The 25,795-nt window shown below is 40.6% G+C and overlaps 1 protein-coding gene across 1 annotated transcript; it reads left to right on the top strand.

Moving 5' to 3' along the window:
• Positions 1-11,021: 11,021 nt before the first annotated feature.
• On the top strand, positions 11,022-25,555 carry LOC124279805 (sodium-dependent multivitamin transporter-like). The gene is made up of 5 exons (XM_046715685.1): positions 11,022-11,387; positions 17,902-17,967; positions 19,394-19,445; positions 22,228-22,295; positions 25,412-25,555. Exons 1-5 carry the CDS (start codon positions 11,022-11,024, stop codon positions 25,553-25,555), a joined length of 696 nt encoding a protein of 231 aa, XP_046571641.1.
• The last annotated feature ends 240 nt before the right edge of the window (positions 25,556-25,795 follow it).

Here is a 25,795-nt window from a genome sequence, read left to right as displayed (position 1 = left end):
CCCTACATTAACTGCCATTTTCATGATTTGCATGTGTTTTTTTTTTTTGTGCGAAGTCACCATGAGGGTCATTTCATGCGTTGTGACGGCATAAGCAATAAAATACACTTATGCGTACAAATGCAGTTGTTTGGATGGTGATCTTCATTAATTACGTGTATCATTTCAATACATTCGAATAAAATTTAGTTTGGAAGCAATAACTTCATTCAAACGAATTTTTCATATCTGAGGACAGGGGTTGCGTTTCTTTTTTGACAGAGTTTATATTTAAAAAAAAGACACGTTACATATAGTGTCACAAATTACCTGTTTCAATAATTATTTTCCAATAATACTTAACTTTAAAAGTATGTCTAGTAACATTTGTGATTGGCATGTGTTTTCTGTTTCGTTCAAAAGTAAAGTTCTCACAACTTGTAACTTTGGTTCTAATCAACTATGTACTCAGCAGCAGAAAAACCCCGTCAGTACGAATTCAAAATTAGATAGGCACTGTAATAAAATCATTACAGAAATGGACATAATGAGCGGATTAAAAACATTTTTTGTGTACAATATTTTGACACATCAATGAATAATTCAGCACAATTGCAAGACATTACGGGAAAGTTTGCAGTCCATTCAGACCCTTGACTTCAGTATCTAGTGTGACCACCACGAGCGGCAATAACTGCAGCACAGCGTCTATGCATGGAGTGCACAAATCGATTGATGAAGGCCATTGGCACCTTGAACCACACTCTGAGAAAGACCTGGCGCAATAAATCGGCTGTGTTCGGCATTGGTAAGACATTATTCAGTCTCCTCTGGATTTCATCCAAAAGATGTTCAATTGGGTTTAAATCAGGACTAATTGCTGGCCACTGCATAATGTTGACACCGTTCTGCTGTAGGAAGTCCCGTGTAGCTCTGGCAGTATGGGCCCAGGCGTTATCATGCTGGAAAATGTTGTTCCGGTGACGTGCGAAATGTGGTATGACGTGGGGTCTGAGAGCTTGGTCGATGTAGCGCACCACTGTGATGCCGCCTCCTCTCCCTGGACCAAGGTTCTGGAACACCACAGGACCCACTCTCTGGTTCAGGCCTATTCCACCCAATACCATGATGCTTGCACCTCCCCATGAGTCTCTTTCCATAAAATATTGGTCTGAGTAACGCTGGCCACGTCGTCGCCATATTCTTGTTCTGCCATCTGCAGTTGATACGCCGTGCCGACTCTCATCTGTGAACAGAACACTTCTCCATTGCCTGTATCGCCAGTTTTGGTGTTGTAGGGCAAACTGTAGACGTTCACGCAGATGACGAGGGGTGAGGATAGGTCCACGGTAAGGTTTACGGCAATGGAGGTTCCAGCGGTTAAGACGTCGGCGTACTGTATCAGTACTGATTGGTCTGATTGTTCCCACTGTCTGGCGTGCTGTTTCGGATGCCTGCATGAAGGGATTCTGCATTCGTGACCAATTCGTGTTATTCCGGGACAAGCCGAATAGCGACTCGTGCCCCTCTGGAAGGATTTCATATTGGCGCATGAACATCAGAACTACTTTAAACAAGAACGATAACTCTATCCCTGTTTAATTCCAATGTTTCTAAAAATCACCGAAGCACATGTACATTGTATTGCTAGGTTGTTTTTGTTGTTGTTTTATTTCACTTATTTATTTTAAAGAATTAAACCTCTTTGATACAAATAAAAGATGGAGAAAAACATATTTGTTAAAGACATATTCTAATGTAATTATTACCAGCTGTTCACCTTATATTTCCAATTATGTTAATTTATAGGGTTCTTAATAGGGTTTAATCATCACAAATGGGAATGGTTTTATTGAATATACAAATAAAATAAACAAAATTCAGCTACATTAAATCCCAAAGCAGATACTCAAAAATGACTTTAAAATATTTCTCAAACTGAACATTCGTGTAACCTTGCTGTCACACCTCGCTGAAAAAAATATGAATGACCAAAAAACAGTCAGACTAAAATATCCCCAGAGATAGGAAATTTAAGCCCAATGTTAAAGATCGAAGCGCACGTAAAATCTACATAACAATCCCGCAAGATCGTCAGAGAAATACACTCATTTGGACCCATGAGAGCAGTTATGTCAAAAAGACACAAAAGACACAATAGAGTTGGTACTTCGTGGGTTTACTGCCATGCTCTTTGGCGACCGGAAAACGTGGACAGGCGCCCGCGCATGCGTGATGCATCGAGCGTAATGCACTAACATAGTGATGTACTAAAGTGATATTTCTACTATCGCAAAACACACACACAAAAATAAAAATTATTAAAAACTGATAACAGAAACGAGTCCATCTGACTTTCTAAAAATAAATGAAAATTCTTATCTTCGATGAAGAGGATATGAATTAAAACAATAACAGTCTGTGCATCTCTGCTACTTATTGGGCAACCGACACAACATAGTCTTGGAGGTGTGATGGTAGACGTGACTCACGCCCACTTCTGGTCACTCTGAGTGTCACATCATTACACTTGGGAGTGGATGGTGAAGGAGATGGTGGTCTCTGTGGTGTTGGTGGTGTCATGGTTTGGACACCGTCTGACTGGATTGCTGGTGCACTAGAAGATTCAACATCCGGGAGTGGTACTTTCCTCAGTTGTCGTCTGTTTCTTGTTAAGATGTGACCCTTGTCTGTTTCTAGTTCATATGATCGGATGTTCACTTGTTTGCTAATAGTTCCTTTCTTCCATTCCTTATCACCAAGGTGAGCAGACTGGATACGCACATTGTCTCCTTCATGGAGTGGCATAAGATCTGCAGCATTTCTGTTGTAAAAGTGTGCTTGTTTCTGAAGTTTTCGCTTCTTTTCAGTCTTGACAGTACTGTTGACAGCGGGCAGCAACAACTCTGACTTCATCGGCAACAGGGTCTTAGTACTTCTGTTAAACAAACGTTGGGCTGGTGAGGTGGACATGCCTTCGGTCGGAGTGTTCCTAATGTCTACAAGTCTAAGATAGGGGTCGGTGTTGGCCTTGGCTGATTTCTGGAGAAGTTTCTTTGCGGACTTGACAGCTGACTCCACTTTTCCGTTTGACTGAGGATACAAAGAGAACTTGTCACATGATCAAACTCATAGTTTGCTGCTAATTGAGCAAACTCCTTGGAGTTGAATGGAGGACCATTGTCTGATACAATGGTATCTGGAATGCCGTGTCGTGCCAGGTGAGACTTCAGCTTCCTAATAACACACTTTCCAGTTGTGTCAGAGATCCTGTCAACTTCATAGAAATCACGGAAGTAATCAACTGTAATGACATAGTGATTCTGGTGGCATGTGAACAAGTTTATACCCAGTTTAGACCAAGGTCTATCAGGAACATCTTGAGACACCAGTGTCTCTTTTCGTTGATTTTCTCCAAAAGTTTGGCAGGCATCACACTTGGCCTCATAGTCACTGATCTCAGAATTCATGTTGGGCCAGTACACACAATCACGGGCCATTCTTCTGGTTGCCTCTACACCACTGTGAGTTGTGAAGATGTTTCATAATGTCTTGCGCATCGACTTTATGAATGACACATCGATTACCTCAAAACAGGATCCCATCCTGTACTGACAGTTCGTCCTTCACATGTAAGTATGGATGTGCCAAGTTTGGTACTTCTTGCTTGCAGTTGGGCCACCCAGAATGGGTCAAAGTCACAACAACCTAGAGAGTTTCGTCAAGTGCTGTTTCTCTCTTAATTTCGGTCAATCTATTGTCTGATAATGGGAGATATTCAGCCATGTTGATTTGTTCAATCTCAACATCTAGTGGTTTCTCCTGCTCAGTCAGGTATGCACGAGACAAGGTATCGGCAAGGTACATCTCTTTACCCTTCTTGTAAGAGATGGTGTAGTCATACATCTGCAGGGCCAGAAGCATACGTTGCAACCGTTTAGGAGCAGAGATCAAAGGCTTTTTGTGAATTGTCTCTAAAGGCTCATGGTCACTTTCAACCAGTACAAATCGGCCATACAGGTACTGATGGAACCAGGTGAACCCAAAGAGAATGCGGAGTAACTCCTTTTCAATTTGAGCATAGTTTATCTCGGTAGAGGTGAGGGCTCTACTGGCATAAGCGACGGGTTGCCCAGCTTGAAGAAGAGTGGCTCCTAAACCAGTGTCAGAAGCTTCACACTGCAATGATATGTCGTCATTGGGGTTGAAGTACTTCAGGACTGGTGCTTCTGTCACAGCTTTCTGAATGCCTCCAAAAGCTGCGTCATGTTCGTGTGTCCAGTTCCACTCACAGTCTTTTCTTGTTAGTTGTCGCAAAGGTTCACACAAATGTGACAAGTCTTTCAAGAATTTGGAAAGGTAATTAACCATTCTGATGATGCTGAACACCCTGAACATCCCATGGTTTGGGCATCTGTACAATGGCTTTCACTTTAGAGGGATCTGGTTTGAGTCCTTCAGAGGTCAGCAAGTGACCTATGTAAGAGACTTGAGTCTGCTTCAGTTCTAATTTCTCAGCATTGAGTCTGATGCCTTTCTCCTTGCATCTGTCCATAAGCTTGATGAACCTTTCATCATGATTGATCAAGGCTTCTTCCACAGTTTTACCTTCTCCAATGATCAAGACATCATCTGTTACCCTAAAGGTTCCGGGCAGAACCTTGAGAGCCTGATCCAATCGCTGTTGAAATAGTTCAGGTGCTGGTGATACACCAAAGGGTAGACACAACCAACGGTGGCGACCATACAGTGTTCCAAAAGTGGTGAGATAACTTTATTCCTCATCTAGACTGACATGCCAAAACCCATTCTTTAAGTCACACTTTGAGAACACCTTGGCTTCTGCAAGATCTGGAAGGATATCTTCCATGACAGGTAATAGGTAATATCTTCTTTTCAGAGCTTTGTTTACAGGTTTTGGATCTATGCAGATCCTGAGTTTTCCAGATGGTTTCTTCACTATCAGCAAACTGGAGACCCAGTCTGTTGGGGCATCAACTGTAGTGATGATACCTTGTTTTTCAGTTCAGTCTTTAGGTTATGAGGAATGAGGAATCCGACGTAGTGGTTGCTTCACTGGTGTGACATTTGGATCAATTTCCCACTTCTTGCTACCTTCCAGGGTACCAACTTCTCCATTGAAGACTTCTGGGTATTTCCGAAAGATTTCTTCTTTCGAGAGTCCCTTTGGAGAGGATGCTGGAGTAGATAGAGATGCCTGGTTCTCAATGGTTGGTGCAGTGATTTCATGTATGTTTTGAAACAGTACCTTGATCAGTTTCATCTGTTGCGCTGATCTTGATCCTATGAGTGGAGTCCTGTCATCTGCTACCACCATAAACTCTCCTCTGTATCGTTTGGAGTTCTTAGGATTCGCAAGCTTGATCCATGCTGTGCCCATAGTGGTAAGGCTACTTTCATTGTACATCTTGAGTCTAACGGGAGCGTTTCTTATGTTGCAGCTCCCAGGAACATTTTTCTTGGATATGATATTGCATGTGGCCCCGCAATCTATCTGAAATCTGACAGGATTGTTCTCAAGTTTCAGGGTGGCATAAATCTTCGTAGGATACTCTGTCTCCACACAGTTAATGTGTTGAGTGTCAGTGTGATCAATAAGGAGTAGTTCTTCCTCTGAATCATCAAGAGAGTCCTCCTCGACATAATGAACACATCCTCTATAACGTTTAGGCTTCCATTTCTTTGGTGCCTTGCACATGTTTGCAAAATGGCCAGTTTTGTCACAGTTCAGACATTTCTTCTCAGATGCTGGACAACTTTCGCCTTGTTGGGGATGCTTATGACCACAATACATGCAGTTGTATTTGAGACTTGTGTTACCCTTGGGTTTGACTGAATGTTTATGCACAGCGTGTACCTGAATGTTCTCTTTTGCATTCATAGCTCTAACTTGTGCTGCAGTAGATTCTGCTGCTCGACATATATCAATGCACCGTTTCAGTGTCAATTTAGATTTCTGGAGAAGCTTTCTTTTAGTAGCATTGTCATTGATTCCACAAACAATTCGATCCCTAATTAGATCATTCTGGAGATCACGAAAGTCACATGTGGATGCCATGGTTCTCAGCTTGTTAGCATATGAATCTATGTTTTCACCCTCTTGTTGCATACAGTTATTAAAGGTGTATCTCTCATATATGACATTAGTCTCTCCCATACAGTGTCTCTCCATGAGAGTCAGAACAACATCCACATCTTTCCTGCCATTTTCTGACTCAAATGGTAAACCATTGAGAACTTCTAGAGCTTCTGGGCCAATATAGGTTACGAAAGGTGCTAACCTATATTTATGGTTCTTCTGATCAGTTCTTGCCATTGTTTCAAAAGAGTCCCACACTTGTTTCCATAATTTCCAGTTATGAGCCAAATTCCCCTTCATTTCAAGTCTAGGAGGAGCGGGGATACTCCCTTGAAAGGGTATAGTAGGAACAACGGGTGGAGGATCCCCTGGCTCACCTTCGTTAGACATGTTGCAACTGACAGTGACAGGACCTGATTCTGAGACTAGCGGCGTGTCACAAGTGAAGAACGTTCGGCGAGCGAGAGCGTGCCCCTGAAGAATATTGAGACAAATAGAGAATAGTCAAGTAAACGAGCATGTGCCTGTTACTCTGTAACATCCGCATCCCACTTCTGACACCATGTTTCCGTGGGTTTCTTCTAGTACAAAAGACACAATAGAGTTGGTACTTCATGGGTTTACTGCCATGCTTTTTGGCGACCGGAACACGTGGACAGGCACTCGCGCATGCGTGATGCATCGAGCGTAATGCACTAACATAGTGATGCACTAAAGTGATATTTCTACTATCGCAACACGCAGGTGCGTGCATTTGAATCTCTCACCGCCACTCGCATGATTCTTATTAAAACTTCATAATAGGCAGCCAAATCCTTTTAGCTACGTTCTTTGTACTTTCAATATGACGATATATATTTTTCATGATTTTTTAAACAATGACATAATGCCATAAACGATTTAAGTATTAGGGATTATTTTTATCAAAGCACCACGCTCATTTACGTGTGTTCTGATTGGTTTGTCGTATTTTCGCACATAAAGAGGGGGGGACGAGTCTTCTTGGAGGTTACGGAAAGGTGCGAGTGGTGACGAATGGGGATTCTGTACATGCTGTCGCACAACATGGCGGTCTTGTCGTCTTGTAGTCACCCTTCGTCTGCCAGTACGGGGGCGATCATTTGTGGTGTTGGTGGCCCGGAATTGCAAATACGGCGTAAGCCATACTCTCACAATCAAATCATATTAAAGATATTTACAGACAATAAATTTATATACAATAATTCGCCGTGATTTTGCTTTAATATTGCAAATACGGCGTAAGTCATACTCTCACAATCAAATCACATTAGGATATTTACAGGCAATAAGTTTATATACAATAAATCGTTGTGATTTTGCTTTAATATTGCAAATACGATGTAAGTCATACTCTCACAATCAAATCACACTAGGATATTTACAGGCAATTAGTTTATATACAATAATTCGCCGTGATTTTGCTGTAACATTGCAAATACGGCTTAACTCATACTCTCACAATCCAATCATATTAGGAATATTTACAGACAATAAGTTTATATACAATAATTCGCTGTGATTTTGCTCTAATATTGCAAATACGGCGTAAGTCATACTCTCACAAAAGTTATTTACAGTGGACTGAAGCACACAAATGGGGAAACTGCCTGAAGGGATAATATGCCAGTACATACAGCCGTTCACTCTTCAATGTGAGCGGCTGTGTGATACTGGCGGAAACAGCGGGCACAGAGGCCAACGGTGCAGTCAGGACACCAAGTCCTGACCTTCACTGCAGAGCCAGCCATCTGTGGTCCTCTGTCGCTTTCTACAGAGGACACACTGTTTCCTCTTCCTTCCAGGCAGCACTTCGACGAAGTGGCGTCCGGTCAGTCGTCGGGAAGGAGGCTGGGTCCTTGGTCTGCCAGTCCTCCTAGTCACCTGCGTGTTCCCGACGAGTGAGTGAAGAAGGGACTTTATGGCTCTGTGTCCAGCACAGGCAGCCAGGGGCCACGAACCATTGGTTTGGACCCTCTTTCTTCCCCATCTTCTTCATCTGAAAGTTGTGATAATCTTTTGCATCAGTGGGGTACAAAAAAATGTAATAAATACCAGTGTTCACAATTAAATATTAAAGGAAAGATTTATTTTCATTTAGAGAGTGTTTTCATACAAGTAACACAGGAAAACATATTAATGGGCATATCATATTAAACATGCTCATACAAAGCATTTCCCAGATTATTCACAAAGTATTTCTTAATGGGGCAGGTAATACACCCTATATATAAAGTGACACCATTTTGATTTTTCAGATTACATATCCTAATATCATTGGGAAAATTATTATCATTCTTTACTCACCTTAGTCATTCCTCGTTTGAAAAATAATGTCACTCTACTGAATACTTATTTCTGCAACATTTATTTTTCAGTGCTTCATATAGTGAGAATTAAAGCTCAACAAGTGATGACTGATGGATTTTCTTATTGTTAAATAGGAGATAATGCAATTCTTTATGTACTGTATTACCTCCCTTAGATATACAAATTATATTGGCAGATTATCTGAAAGATGTATCATGATGCTACTGTATGGTACCAGTGTGGTTTCTAATGATTTTTCTAATGTGATGTTGTGATGGTCATACTGGAGAATTAGCTCAGCAGAGAGTCTGAATTCACCAGAAGCAAATATTTTAAATATTTACAAAACTTATAAAAAGGGTATAACCACATAGTTGTTAAAACCCTCTGGGCTGTGGTCGACAGCTATTCTGTGTTAGGTAGTTTATACCCCACTGTGTAAAAGTACTAAAATTGCAAATGAGTCATAATTCATATATTCCCGCCATGTACATAGTCATTGACAATAGTCATACACGATACTCTGTTTAGTCTATCGGACTTGAAAATGACAGATAATTTTACTTACCGCTCATTTCTTCTGATTGGGAGTCAGACTGTGAGTCGAATCGAGAGAATCGACGGATATGTCCGACTCAAAGTCCGACTCCCCCAAATCGTAATCATCACCCTCTCCTACTGCCGACATGATCACTGATGATATGTTGTCGTCTGTCATATGGGGCTATTTTTATACTCATGAATATTCATACTCTTGAATATTCATACTCTTGCGGGAGGCAACCGTTTGATATATTTCCGTGAGCATTCCTTGCACTGATTTCTCAATCAAAAAACAAGGATGAACTATTGTAGCGCCATTAGTATCTTTAATTACATTTCATTTATCTACGTATCAACGTTAGCGATTGAAACGTAGAACTTTATTGTTTTGACTCGGGCAGCGGTAACCTCTGTGACGCGGCATGTCAAAGGTCGCGTGTCACGGTATTTTGTTCCGGCGAACAATCGCAAATTAACCGCGCCCACTTCGCCAATATGGAAGCGGTGCGCGGTGGAAATCACAGAGTGTCGATAGAAACAGATACACATATATTCTTGAAAATTAAAAATAGGACTCTTAGGAGATCAACATCATGTGTTGGCCAATTTCCGGGTGTTGTTGAGTATTTGAAGCACGGGAATTCATTTGGAACCGACGGCGTTAGCGGGGCGAAGTGAAAAACGATGCATTGCATAAAAACATTGAGGAGAAAAATTACGCACATTACACCATCGATATACAAGGTATTAGTTGGTTCCAGAAGCTTATTCTTACATTGAACTGTAGAAATTTGATCCTTTTCCAACTTTTAAGCAATAATTTCTATCAGATTTTTAACTGTGAATTACAATGTTTTTTTCAATCAGATGGTGCAATGGGCTCCAAATCCAAAAATATTCCAATGGCGTCAAGTTTGATCGTTAGTGAAGATAAGGTGATTTTGACTACCTCCATATACAATTTATATTTATGGTAGTGTTACAAAACTAACGCACACTTGTTGGAAATTTACTATACTTTCAAATGTTGCATTGTGTTGGACTTGGGGTTGTCTTTTTTTCTAATGATTTCAATTCTTTTACTATGTTGTTACAAAAGGGCATATAAGTGCCTCTGGCACAGCAACTGCGATTTGTGTAGGGACATATATGTCCAAATGGCATCCAGGGGGTTAAGGCACAGGCAGTTATTCAAGCATTCGTTGGGTACACTAGAAATTGATTGTACAACGTTCACATGTTACCATAAAAGGGGGCGGTGGGGTAGCCTAATGGTTAAAGCGTTGGCTCGTCACGCCGAAGACCCGGGTTCGAATCCCCACATGGGCACAATGTGTGAAGCCCATTTCTGGTGTCCTCCGCCGTGATGTTGCTGGAATATTGCTAAAAGCGGCGTAAAACCAAACTCAGTCAGTCAGTGTTACCATAAAAAGCCGTTTTATCTCATGACTTAGACGCTATGTTGGCAGACCCTCTCTCTAGCAACATACTTGTAACATGTATCCATTTTTATCCAAAACAGATGGTTTCTGTCTTGTGTCATATCAATTATTAAAAGGTTGAAGGAAACTATGCTTTTGTTTTTTTTCTTTTAGCCTAGACCTGATCTTACAGAACTAATGCACCTTTACCAACGTATTGTGCGTGCACACCACTGTTATTAGCTGAAAATTGTAAAAATTGCCGGGGGTGCTTAACCTTTTTCCAGGTGTATATGTTTCAGTCAACGTGTAACATCAGGCAATTTGTAAATTGACTGATGTATCACATTGACTGTAACATATAGAAACCCGCTTCCCGCTTCGTCAATAATTCAGGTAGATTTATATGGATTATTCCAAACGCACGGAGAATACCATATTTAACTATCTATCATATACATATATATGTGTGTGAATGTATCCATATATACAGCTGCTGAATCTAACTGTACTTTTTAATTATGAACATACGAGACGCAACATTAATTATAAGCAATAAAGCATAATAGCTGGTTCAAGATCGTAAATCTGACATGAGAATGCAAGCATTTACATAGATGTTTTTCTACTTGCAGTTGCAGGAGACAACGATGGAGTTGGGATACAGTATAAACAGCGGCCACAGGAACACTCTTCACTGGGAAGACTACCTTGTATTTGGCTGTACCCTCCTCATCCCAGCATGTGTCGGGCTCTACCATGCTCTCAAAGACAGGAAGAAAAACAGCCCATCGGACTTTCTGGTGGGCAACCGTCAGATGGGCACCGTTCCTGTTGCTCTCTCTGTGACGGTGACGTTTCTATCGGCGTTGACGTTGCTTGGGATGCCGGCCGAAGTCTACATCCATGACACAATGTTCTGGTTGCTTGCTCTAGGCATGATCTTAGCTGTTGCAGGAGCGGCGCATCTGTTTATACCCATTCTGTACAGACTCGGAGTCACAAGTGTTTATGAGGTAGGAAAGATCATATACATGTAAAGAAGTTGATGGTTGGATGTGGTGGGTTTGGAGTGTTGTCATTAAACAAAGTACACAATTCTGTTTTTTCAAGTCAAAAAACACCATCATTTAGGGACTGGTGATTTAATTTTGCGGGGAAAGATGCTTGTAAAATATTACATGTATTGCGGGTGGAGGGTCTGGGGGTCACCAAGACATGAAATGACCTTATTCTGAATATCAGTCCCTGCATGATTCTTGCTTTTCTAAAAGAAAAAGATACTCTTAATAAATAGTAGGGGAACCTGAACTTTCAATTTGGATAGGAAGTATAAGCGTTAACTAACTTTTCAAAGGCACACATCTTATGAACGCACCACCATTTCTCTATATCATCCAAAACTGTTCCACAGGAGATATTGCTTGTGTGAGATCAAACGATATCTCCTAGGAACTTGATGACGTCACAATGCTTTGACATCGCTGCACTGCAAGTACTGTGTTCAGAGATGAACATTTTTCATTGAAAACTAAAGAAGAGTGATTTTTTTATGATAAATAGAATCTCACCCTCGTGTCTTCTGATATCAAATATATCAAAACTCGTTGATAAAAGTAGAAATATATGGATTCTTACGGTGTAGTGGGTTGGATATGGATTCTTACGGTGTAGTGGGGTGGGTATGGATTCTTATGGTGCAGTGGGGTTGATATGGATTCTTATGGTGGGATGTGGTGGTAAATGGATGCAGCTATCAATTCTTTCACACATTTTACTTTATGCTTTTTATGCCTTTCTTGGAAAAATGTCATGTCCAATTTATTTATGTACCTAGTTTTCTAGTTCCTGAACCCTCGATATATTTGCGGTAATAGTTTAACTGATGTCCAATATTTTGTTTTCGATGTTATTTTAGAATATCTGCCAGTGTGTTTCCTACAATAATATTATATAACTGCAAACGTTGGTGAAACCATTCGAAGTCTGTCGTAACGTATATAGATATTAAGTGTGCTCTATTATTTTGTAGGCACCCGTGAAGAGCCACCTCTTCGTGGTGGGTGCTGGGTACCGCTTAGAGCTCTTCAACCCCCCGTGTGGACCCGGGGCTATATTTGGTCCACCAACCTGTTTGCCGTGGGTTGCGCCCCTGTGTCGATGGAGGACGGTAGTCTGGTGGTTGAGGGCACTGGTTCCAGCAATAGCGTTCCTTTGCCCAACACACCACTTCGCCCCTAGACGGTTGGTAGAACTGGCCCGGTTCTATCAATCGGCTGGTCACGCCAAGCCCTGTGCATAGTAAATATTTTTGGCACATTTTACTTAGTTTTGGGCTTTGTCTTTTTATCATCAATGTTCAAATTATTATCATATTAAATTGCCTAGAGTCCTATGCCAGAAGGCAATGGCTCATGGGCCAATCTGGTGATGTTGACCTCTGAATAATGTATGTCTCCAATTTCATGTCTAAGGCCAAACCAGTCTGACATTAAATTGATGGATAAATGCAGCTATTCATGTCATATTCTCTGGAGTATAACACCCTTGTATCCCCGGTGTCAGCATCTTGGATAACCGATGCATCTTGACACCGTCCCTGTTGACACTCCGTGGTGGGTGGGGAGCAGGGGTGCCGAATATTTTTCCTTTTATCATGACTCACCAACAAGCTGGTTCCTCTCGAAATGAGAAAAAGAGACGCCCGGATGAACTTGATCATCCAACTGACATTAATTCTTCAAATGTTGAATCCTGGGCTCGGTTTTAAGTGATTGAGGCTTCAGACTTTTTACCCATTAAACTGAATCCATTTGCTGTGTCGAAGGCTATCCATGGGATATGTGGTGAAGTTAAAAATGTCACCCGTCTCCGTAGTGGTTCACTTCTAGTGGAGTGTGCACGGAGACAACAATCTCTAAATCTTATGTCTGTCAAAACCTTTGCCAATATAGAGGTTGTTGTGTCCGTGCATAGAACGCTTAATTCCTGCCGTGGCATCATACGTGACAGGGCACGTTGTCTATATGACATGACCGAAGAGGAAATAGCTACAGAGCTTGAAGACCAAGCTGTTACAGCAGTTAAACGTTTCACCAGAATGAAGGATGGCATCATAACTAAAACAAACACTTATCTCCTGACATTTGCCAGATCAACTTTGCCACAGTCAACCAAAGCAGGTTATTTTAACATCGGAGTGGATGTGTATGTCCCCAATCCACTCCGGTGTTACAAATGCCAACATTTGGTCATGGTTCCAACTCATGCCGTAATTCTGCAGTGTGTTATCGCTGTTGGGATCACCATGACGGCACAGACTGTGAGAATAAACCCAGGTGTGTTAACTGTAACGGGCCTCACACTGCATCATCTAGGTCATGCCCCGTCTACCAAAGGGAATCAAAGATCATGAAGATAAAGTGTGAATAAAATATTTCCTATCTTGAAGCTAAAAAACTAAATATCTTGTATTTTGCTGCAGTTACCCGCTCTGTGGCAATGTCCTCAGCTGTCCTCGGGTCTTTTCATCAAGACAACCTACTTCTCTACAAAAAAAACTACTGGTCCAGTAACTATGTCGACGTCTGGGTCACAGACGGAAATTCAACCTCAGACTTTGCAAACGACAGCTTTGCAAGGAGCCACTTCACAGCCAATCACCGAGCCATCAAAAAGAAAGATTGGAAAAAAATTAAACAGAAATCTAACACCTTTTTAGTCTTCACCTTCAGAGGTTCCTCAACTAAATTCTTTTGGACCCCTAGATATGGAGTTCACTCTGTTTCCGCAGGACAGGCATTCACGTGAACGATCGGCAATTGAGCCGCCACCATGACTCAATTGGCCAATATAATTCAGTGGAATTGCAGTGGACTGCATAGAAACTGTAATGAAATACAATTACTCATTCAAGATCTTCAACCGTCAGTATTATGTCTTCAAGAGACATACCTTAAAAATACTGATTCCTTCTCCCCTCCAGGCGATAAAGCTACTGGAGGCGCCTCTATTTTGGTACACCATAGTGTCATTCACAGCCCTGTTACGTGCACGGGTTTGAGGTTTCGGACCACAACAAGACACGTTGACTTCCAAAGACACGACGTTTAATCAACAACCTTCAAAATCACAAACAAGGGAGATCACTCCCAACTCATCATGTGGTAGAGCGTACCACTAGAGAATCAACTCCGAAACCATGTCTCATCATGGGCGATTTTAACGGACACAACTCGCTTTGGGGAAGGTAAAATCCTTGAGGAATTCATTTCTGATAATAATTTGATCATACATGTATATGGACTTCAGGGAATTTTCCACCTTCGTGGCATAATGCCATGGTAGTCCCAATTCCCAAACATGGGCGGGATCATACTGATCCATCTAATTAAAAGACCAATCACTTTAATGAGTTGTGTCTGCAAAACCATGAAACGTATGTTGAATAATAGATTAACATGGTATCTTGAAACCAAAAACCTTATAACAAATACTCAATGTGGTTTCAGGAAAAATCGTAGTACCATTGATCATTTGGTACGTTTAGAATCCTTTGTTAAAAATGCTATAGTAAATAAACAACATGCTATGTCAATTTTCTTTGATCTTGAGAAAGCTTATGACACGACCTGGAATTTTGAAGAATTTACATGATTTGGGTTTGAGAGGCCGTTTGCCTCTTTTTTATATCACAGTATTTAAAAGACAGGCAATTTCAAGTCCGAGTGGGTTCAACCCTGTCTGATCATTACAGTCAGGATCAGGGTGTCCCACAAGGCAGTATTTTGTCTGTCACACTGTTTAGCATCAAGATCAATAGTTTATCAAAGGTTTTAAAAGATTTAATTAATGGATGATTATTTGTGGATGATTTCAATATTTCTTGTCGTGGTAAAAATATGAATACTATTGAACGGCAACTGCAGTTATGTTTAAACAAAATAAATAAATGGTGTCTTGAAAACGGTTTTAAATTTTCTAAATCCAAAACTAATTGTATACATTTTTTGTAGAAAATATAAGCCTCATAAGGACCCTGACTTATCTTTAAATGGCACTCCCATTAAAGTTGTAAAGGAGGCCAAATTCTCTTGTTCCGCCTCTTGGGCACAGAATTAAGCTATTCATTTCTGCTGCCGGCATTCAGCTGGAAAATATAGCTCCTTCCCGTCTTCTTTCTTCTCCTCCTTGGCAACTGGTGAGGACTGAAGTTGACCCAACTCTGACAAAGTTTAAGAAATCTGAAACTAATGAATTACAATAGAAACAATAATATAATCACCTAAAAACTAGATATTATACATATAAATCCTTATTTACAGATGGGTCCAAGGATTGTGGTGCGGTGGCATGTGCCACTGTCATTGGATCCAGAACAATATCTTCTCGATTACCAAATAACAGCTCTATTTTCACAGCAGAAGCTAACGCCATCTTAACAGCTCTTAAATATATTAATAAATTATTGAATTGTACAATGAACTTGCTACTGGCCAATGCAACATCGTCTTTGTTGGTTATCCAGCCACGTTGGCATTTCTGGGAATACAATGGCTGATCTTGCTGCCAAGGCAGCACTCAACAAATCTGTGACACCGCTTCTTATTCCATCCTCTGATTACAAAGCTAGCATTAGAAATTACATCCGTGATCTGATGCAGAAGAAGTGGGACACCCAAGTGGGTATTAATATATTACATGAAATAAAACCTTACATTGGTTACACCTACTTGGGTTGTCAGTCCAGATTTGAAGAGGTCATCATACGACTATGTCGTATTGGCCACAGAAGATATACACATGAATACTTAAAGGTGAGGATCCTCCGTTTTGTATCCCTTGTGATGAGAGAATCACGGTCAAGCATTTCTTGCTTGACTGCATTGTATATTCCATCACAAGGGATAACTATATATTAAAGCACGAACTATGAAGGATCTTTTTAATAATGTCAGTTCTCATTTAATTATTGCCTTTTGTAAAGAATTAGACTAATTAACTAATTTGTAAATAGATAAATATTTTATGATTGGAAATTTCAATTAATACCTTAGATTGTTAGTGGCTGTATCCTCAAGGGGGGTTGAAGTATTGTAAAATTATTGTCCTCCTGAGAGGGTACGTAAGTCCCCAAATTTTCAAAGTCTGTTTAAACTTGCCAGGATTTTTAAACGTAGCATTCTTGTCATTTTAATTTTGGCTAGCATTTCTTACAATCGCCAGCAGCTGAAGGGATGGTGTAAATCCAACTAGGGTCTATGCAGGTAGCAAAGGTACTGTAAGTCCCCATGGTCCCTGGTATGGTGATCTACCTTCTGGTGTTGGCGATCTATAGCCTGGTTTTATATTGTATTGTCCAAATAGTGCTATCAGTTTTAACTCTCCACACTAGTTTTAGTTGTAATTGTGATATTCTAGTTGTTTTACTGTCCTTCGTCGATAACGTACATATAACGTACATATATTCCATTTCAATGCAACATCGACTTTTGTTGGTTACCCAGCCACGTTGGCATTTCTGGGAACACAATGGCTGATCTTGCTGCTAAGGTAGCACTCAACAAATCTGTGACACCGCTTCTTATTCCATCCTCTGATTACAAAGCTAGCATTAGAACCTACATCCGTGATCTGATGCAGAAGAAGTCGGACACCCAAGTAGGTATGAATAAATTGCATGCTATAAAACCCTATATCGGTTACACCTACTTGGGTTGTCAGTCCAGATTTGAAGAGGTCACCATGCGACGATGTCGTATTGGCCACACAAGATATACTCATGCATACCTATTGAAAGGTGGGGATCCTCCGTTTTACATCCCTTGTGATGAAAGAATCACGGTCAAGCATGTTTTGCTTGACTGTGTTGAATATTCCATCACAAGGGATAACTATTTTAAATCACAAACTATGAAGGATATTTTTAATAGTATCAGTTCTCATTTAATTTTTGCATTTTTAAAAGAATTAGATTTGTTAAATGATTTCTAAATACATAAATATTTTATGATTAGTAACTAAGATTGTTAGTGGCTCTATCCTCGAGGGGGGTTAAAGTACTGTAAAATTATTGTCCTCCTGATAGGGTACGTAAGTCCCAAAACATTCAAGGTAAATTTAAACCCTTCTTTTTTAATCGTAGAATATGTGTAATTTTAATGTATGGCTAGATGTATCTTTAATTCGCTGACAGCTGAAGGGATGATGTAAATCCAACTAGGGCCCATGCAGGAAGCAAATGTACTGTAAGTCCCCATGGTCCCTAGTATGGTGATCTACCTTCAGTTGTTGGTAATCTATAGCCGGTTTTATATTGTATTGTCATTTATAGGTAAAATATTTTAGATTTAATTACTAGTCTTAAATATATTCCTGTGATAATCTAGTTGTTTGACTGTCCTTCGTCGAAAGGTGTTTTATAATGTAATTGCGTTAATTGTTAATTTATAACTTTTTAAGACACAATATGGCTGAAATATTGCAGATGTGACTATAAATTTTAAATCACTCACTCTTATTTTGTAACAGTACTTTGAACTGAGATTTGGGAAGCGAGTACGGATATTGGCGTCTCTTAACTGGATTCTGCAAGTGGTAAGTTGTGACATGGTGTGCCATAAAATTTATGTTATGAAGTGGTAATTCATCTTGCAAATGTTTAATAGAGAGCAACATAATTGATTGTACAATTAGGACCATATCATGAGGATGTGTTTAAGGATCTGCTATCAGTGATTCCAAGGTGTTCGCAAAAAGATGAGCGTATCCTTCCTACAGGTGGCACCCATCACAAACACTTTCAAAGGCAGGTCAATTGTTCACCTGAAATACGGAAACGTGTGGTGCAAGCCAAACTAAGGAATTGCTTCGGATATAATGTTTGCCACGAATGCATCAAATTCGGAACTTTTAACGTTTTACTGAAGTATTAAATGTTGTCGCCTTGATCAAGTCATGTGACACTCTTTGAAAAAGATAAAGCATTCTCAATTGTACATAAAAATTTGCGAAATGAAAACTCCAAAGCTTGGAACTGCTAGAACATAAACGGACTGTTCACTATGGGAAAGTTGATATGAAGTTAACGCGTCTTCTGGAGAGTGTTTTGTCTCTCACTTTGTGTCTTTATGCATGGATCTTAAAATGACGGAGATGAGGCGGACTCACTGGTATCCAAAAAATTTCCAGCTGAAGATGGTAAGTCAATGAAAATTCATTGTGATCATTGACTGACCTAAAGATAAACGTCTTGGATGAATTACCTTCTTTGACTTTGCCTATCGCAAATTCCGAGACATAAAGGCTCCGTTGAAAGGGAGCATGATTAATGGCAAAGGTAAGCCAGCGTCCTACCAAAGCCCATGTCTGGTGACAGCATGCCCTCAGTAAAGTGTGGTATAACAACTCAATGTACAGTATAATTTTCGGTTGTGGCTACCATTTACGTTGATCAAGGTGTGGCAGCGGTTTAATTAACATCCGCTCGTCACGCTGAAGACCCGGGTTCGATTCCCCACGTGGTTACGATGTGTGAAGCCCATTCCTGATGTCCCCCACCGTGATATTGCTCGAATATTGCTGCGGCGTAAAACCATACTCGTTCACTCACTAACAATTGTGTGGATCAATGTTCCGGATGTCATTCAATGTATGCTATGGTCCAGACTAGACTCTATACACACCCCTATCATAGAGCTGAAATACTGGCGACTGAAGCGTTAAACAAGACTGACTGACTGAGTTTGGTTTTACGCCGCTTTTAGCAATATTCCAGCAATATCACGGCGGGGGACACCAGAAATGGGCTTAACACATTGTGCCCATGTGGGGAATCCAACCCGGGTCTTCGGCGTGACGAGCCAACGCTTTAACCACTAGGCTACCCCACCGCCCCCGTTAAACAAGAAGCAAACAAAATCTATACTGTCCTAGTCTTCTGAATACAAAAGTTACATATCTGAAACCCATCATCACAATGATAATGTATGTAAGTTTCATGATTTATTCATTATATTCACAGCTGCTCTACATGGCTTTCGTACTGTATGCCCCCTCACTGGCGCTCTATTCAGGTGAGTTCATGTTATCAACAGTCAGTTAGGAGATGTAAATTTGAAATGACATAACATAAACCCTGCCGCGCATATATCTCATTTTTTGTAAACAATAATTATTGCCAAGTGTCATCACACCAAAAAGGTAATTCGTCAAAACGTGTGCATCTGTTGAAATATACCAAGACAATAAAGCGGGAAGACGTTTAAAAAGTCCCTTGTCATGTGCCTTACAACACGCAACACGTGACAAATAAGCAAACACGTCATGCTACTCTCTAATAGAGAGTTTACAGCTGAAACAAGAAAGAATAACCAAAAATAACCAAAAATAAAATAAAACAAAGACATGTTCATTCACCAAAATGTCAGTTTTCAGTAGCACATGTGATCCATGTGGCCAGATCCATGGGCGTGATCACAGCCTGGTGCTATCGTCTTATGTACCCAGTAAGCATGTGGGTGGCTGCCAAAGGAAGACTGCTTCACTATTCAGCATATTGTCGAGATCTTACTCTACCTCTAGATCTTCGAGAAATCGATCGGCTACTTGTCCGACACGTCTTCGATAGATTATGAGTTCTGGTCAACGAACTAACCTGCTACTTCGGTAGGTAATTAAGGTCGAGCGTTATCGTCAATGCGGATGAACAAGCGAACGGTTTCACGGCTCATCAAGAATGTCATCCCTGTGCACACTTGTCACCTTTGATTCCTCCAGTCCCTAATTATGCTATCCCAGTCATGACTGAGCCCCGTTCACAGCAGTCATTTTAGGCAACATTTGAACGTAAGGTCTTTCCCCTTGCCAGTGCCACACTCAGCACAACTATCCGTGAAGTCAAGCAGTATTACAATCCCTCAGTTATAAGTATTGGAATCTAGTCTTGGTCTGCCCAATTAATGTCATAGTCTATCCAAGACTGACATAATTGTCTGTGATGTCGGGTCTGTGGGAAGCCATTACATGGTGAGGGTGAAACAATTACGCACTGATTGAAAACATTAAAGCTGAGTACATAGGTGTATTCAACCCTTAGAAAACAATGTTTTGCTCTCTCACGATGGTTTTGCAACGATTCCTTTAATTACCTATAGTATATTGTAATATGGACCCGAGTGCTTTAACAAGGCTTCCTTGAAATCTGCCAATACCCTTTAATTGTGTCAAACCGATTCTGTCGATGCAGTAATTGATTCTTGGTATTGGGTAAGAGTCTGTTTTAGGAAGAGCGTTCACACGTTCCATGTCGGTACAGGATCTATAACGTCGCTCTCAATATGAACTCATATCTACTTTGACTTGGCTCAAGATGATTGGATTCATCCGGTAGGGATGTAGTGTCACAGGCACATCATCAACTACATCTACATCATGAAACAGTAACTCTGTACTGCCAGGTGCATCGGGAAGGAATTGCAAAGGACCTAGTTTAACAAGCTAGCTATTTGTCTCAATTCTATAGCTTATGGCCAGTATAGTCAGCAATGCCACCACACTTTGCAAAGTTACATTTGTCATAAAAGTATCAGAATCTGATACAATATCTAATATCAATGGGGCGGTGGGTAGCCTAGTGGTTAAAGCGTTGGCTCGTCACGCCGAAGACCGGGTTCGAATCCCACAAGGGTACAATGTGTGAAGCCCATTTCTGGTGTCCCCGCCGTGATGTTGCTGGAATATTGCTAAAAAGCGGAGTAAAAACCAAACTCAGTCAGTCAGTCTAATATCAATCCTTTCATGACACATTCTAATCATATTGACATGACAGAGTTATGTCCTTTTCTGATGGCCTGGTGTTAGTACAACATAGTAAGTATCACTGACTTTCTTATCAATAACACATGGCTCATGGTACCTAGCAGTAATATTTGGCCAGGGATTGACAAAAACACTTACACTTATCGCCATGATTGGAATTTCTTACTTGGGGCGTCTTGTCATAATGTAGTTTCTTGTAAATGGATTCTTTCAAATTATCAGGATTGTCAGACTTTTTAGTACTCTCCCTTAAAAGTAAACAGGTCAAGAGAACGATCGATGAAAGTGCCAGTCAAATAGAATCTGGAATCAGAAGAAAGCTGCCTTTCACGACTTCCATTGAAGGTCATTTTTAATATATGTTGGCCATTTCCAACCATGCCTGTTTTTCAGCAGACGTTATGCGTGCAGTGGTTATATTGCTTGAATACTTATGTGACGGGTGTGAGGATATGAGCAAGTATGCCACTGTAACGTCAGAAACAGCATGGTGAAGGGATATTACAGGGCAATCTTGTCATGTAGGTATCCTTTATACCCCAGAGAAACAGCTCGGGCACATACAGAGATACGTCATGTCCAGTGTAAAACATCTCCATGTCAAGGCTTGAATAGTTAAACAAGGATTATACGTCGGTCATTAGGTTCTTTCTAAGGGTGGGGTCAAGCGAAGGAGAGGTCCTGCGTGAAATGTTTGCCGTTTGGCAGGAACATTGCCTATGTAAAATATATTTTTATGCAAATTGTGTAAGAGGCGGGTGCTGATACTTCTTTTAGTGAACACCTAGTGTCAACACCGATTTGATCTCTGCGTATTATTTCCACCACTACGCTTTCACGTCCCAATGGAACCTGTTTCGGTAGATATTCGATATTGGTTTTCTGTGGCGTTCAGGTTTTACGTCTATAAAATTAGTCATTATTGTTTTCACCTTTGATGTTAATTGTGGGTTTACAACTCTGGTTTATTGCGTTTGTATTTCTCACTGTGTTTTGTAAATTCGTACTCCAGAGAATGTTTTATTTCACGTGTTTCAGTGACTGGGTTTAACCTCTGGCTGTCCATCTCAACCGTAGGGGTCATCGTGACCATCTACACTGCCCTGGTATGTATATGGGTACAATACGTCGTTGTGTTTGTACATATATTTATGACAAGACGTACTGAACGTGGTCAAGGTAATTTTCATTGGGACCATTCATTTCAATGGGTTTGAAAAACCCAACTTCACGTCGTGAAATGGTCAAAGCTTCACGGTCTCTGATGCACGTTTCTCTCATTCGCGAGCCCAGGAAGAAAACTACTTAGTTAGATAATAAGCTGCGTGGAGTTCACATGATATAGGATGCAGTGTAGTATGTGTTGCACGAGACATCTTGTCTATGTAATCTGACCTTTTACCATTTGTTGTTTTCTCACGCAAGAACTGGGTCTCGGCATAATATATTGGTTTGAAAAAAGCAGATACATCGCTGACCCACATAGCCACTGGCTTGACCGAACATAGTGTATGTACGACAAACATATGCCGTTATTGAAAAAGGCTCATGAATGGAAAACGATTTCACATGAAATAAGTGTCTTATTCATACTGGACTCACTGAAATAAGCTTGGAACCATGCTTTGTCGAATCCCCTGCTGCCAATTGAAATAATGTATTCTTACAAATTGAAAATATATCAAATCCTGCCTTCCCCATAGAATATTGGATGATGTACTTAATTTGTGGTAAATATGCACATTGGCTCACACCTTGCAAACATCTCACTATTTGATAGTGTTTCAAAACCACATGCTCATAATCTACTGGTAATCGTACAATGGACTATGTTTGAGCAGATACTAGCTGTGAATATGGTCAGCGTTTTGTGGCTTGTATTTCTAGGGCAGCATGAAGACCGTGATATGGACTGACTGTCTACAGACAGTCATCATCATTGTTGGACTGGTATCTCTGCTAGTTCAGGGATCCAAGGCTGTTGGGGAGTTTTTCGAATGCATGGAAAATTGCTGGCGACAGAAGTCGCCTACGGTTCTTAGAGAGTGAGTAGACTCCTGTTGTAGAGCCCACGAAGATATGACGAGTACCGTGGTGCGGCCTCTTGAATAGACAAAGACCTCGACAAGGAGTGTAATATGTTGAAAACGACTCTCTTTGTTTTCCAAATGCGGAAATATCGTTTCAGTACATGTGCATTCGTGTATACTGTATACATGCTGGAATTCAATGAGTCGTTGAATATGCCCAGTATCGTTATATAGATATATTCTGAAAATGCTTCTACGTACACCAAACAATTCACATTAAACAGCGCTGGTAAAATCGCATTACCAGTGAAATGACAAAACTAGAATTCCACTTACCCATGGATGGTGCACAATTCAGCTTAAAAGAATAATGCAATGCCAGGCGCTATATACACTCGTCTTGATAAAAGCAGAATGGAATTTAGCGGAAAGCATAATATATCGTAATAATTTCTGTTACGATTTACTTGATGAGACATAATGTGTACCATGAAGAGTACGTTCTGACCACAACAGAATATTATTAATCTTTAATTGATATCACTGATGAAGACATACAATTAAAAAGATTTTTCTTACAACCCCAGTTTTGACCCCAGCCCAGGAGCGCGTCACTCGGTGTGGTCTGTTGTTGTTGGTGGGGGGATCATGTGGATGTCCCAGCTAGGTGTCAATCAAAGTCAGGTTCAAAGACTACTGGCCTGTCCCACCCTCAGGAAGGCGAAAACGTGAGTATCACAATCAATATGTTCCTGTAAGCATAGATAATATTATACAAGAACAAAAGACGGTTAATACTCTCCTGTCTCGTAGGAAGGAGTAGTGCCAGTGTGCCATGTGTTAACTGCTGCGTGTTTTTTCGCATCGGTGACTGTGTCCATTATTACTGCTCATACTATCAACCACATGGCTGTCTGGTCTGTGAGCAGGTCACGGTGACATGAAGTGTATAGCTTCAGACAATCCCAATATCTATTAACTTATCAGTTTTTGACGCCATGGGGAGCCCTGTCTGGACTTAATGACCCCTATTCTTGGGTACGTCATAAGAGATGGAGTGGTCAGACACCGGATTCTTGAGAGGCTGCTTTTTGCCCCTTCTTCAGGTGACAAAGACAGGTGTGGAGAACATACAGAGATGTATATGTACATCTATGGCTTCCTGTAAATCTGGTATATATAATATGTTTACTACACCTGTCTTGATCACCTGAAGAAGGGCGCAAACCCAATGTTAGAAACTCCGTGTTATACAATAAAGAAGTTGCCATCCATATACTCGTCTTATATGGTCAGACACGGTTATTGATTACCTGTTGTGTCAGTTTCAAAGCCTGTCCGGTCTCCATTATTGACTACGTTGATCTAGCTTGAATGTCACTGGGGGCCAACCTAGCCTTCACTGACTAAACTGTTATTACGACTATAACCCAGCATGTTGTACACCTGACTAAACTGTTATTACGAACATAGCCCAGCATGTTGTACACTGACTAAACTGTTATTACGAACATAACCCAGCATGTTGTACACTGACTAAACTGTTATTACGAACATAACCCAGCATGTTGTACACTGACTACAAACTGTTATTACGAACATAACCCAGCATGTTGTACACTGACTAAACTGTTATTACGAACATAACCCAGCATGTTGTACACTGACTAAACTGTTATTACGAACATAACCCAGCATGTTGTACACTGGACTAAACTGTTATTACGAACATAACCCAGCATGTTGTACACTGACTAAACTGTTATTACGACTATAACCCAGCATGTTGTACACTGACTAAACTGTTATTACGAACATAGCCCAGCATGTTGTACACTGACTAAACTGTTATTACGAACATAACCCAGCATGTTGTACACTGACTAAACTGTTATTACAGAACATAACCCAGCATGTTGTACACTGACTAAACTGTTATTACGAACATAACCCAGCATGTTGTACACTGACTAAACTGTTATTACGAACATAACCCAGCATGTTGTACACTGACTAAACTGTTATTACGAACATAACCCAGCATGTTGTACACTGACTCAAACTGTTATTACGAACATAACCCAGCATGCTGTACACTGGACTAAACTGTTATTACCGGAACATAACCCAGCATGTTGTACACTGACTAAACTGTTATTACGAACATAACCCAGCATGTTGTACACTGACAGGGCGCTGTGGCTGAGCTCAATAGGCCTGGTGTTAATTCAACTGACCTTGTCAGCACGGTGACAGGGCTGCTCATCCATGCCTTCTACAGGGACTGTGACCCCCTCAGATTCCAGGAACCTCATCCACAAGTTCAGATGAGGTGAGCTCTGTTGACGGAAAAGTAGTATGGAATATAAGTATGGTATAATATCCTAAAAGGTATAATTTTACCTTTCAGATGGAGAGCTACTACTGACCAAACTATCTTTTATTACAACAGAAGTATAGGTGTAGTTTTAGAGCTGTGATGGCTTTATGTATTTTAGCTCTTGCACAATACGAAGTATTATGCTAAAGGAGCCAAATAATTAGAGTTACCTTACTGTATACCAAAGACGACTGCG

This window comes from Haliotis rubra, unplaced genomic scaffold (genome assembly GCF_003918875.1).
Source record: "Haliotis rubra isolate DU_JTF1 unplaced genomic scaffold, ASM391887v1 Scf257, whole genome shotgun sequence".
NCBI classification, from domain to species: Eukaryota; Metazoa; Mollusca; class Gastropoda; order Lepetellida; family Haliotidae; genus Haliotis; species Haliotis rubra.
The sequence above is the reverse complement of the archived record's forward strand: the minus strand, read 5'-3'. Positions and strand labels throughout refer to the sequence as shown.

Bases quoted from the DNA above. Each gene is read 5' to 3' on its own strand.
- LOC124279805 (XM_046715685.1), top strand. From the start codon at position 11,022: ATGGAGTTGGGATACAGTATAAACAGCGGCCACAGGAACACTCTTCAC. The intron at 11,388-17,901 runs GTAGGAAAGATC...ATTTTGTAACAG, and splicing joins GAGTCACAAGTGTTTATGAG to TACTTTGAACTGAGATTTGG. The intron at 19,446-22,227 runs GTGAGTTCATGT...CACGTGTTTCAG, and splicing joins CTCACTGGCGCTCTATTCAG to TGACTGGGTTTAACCTCTGG.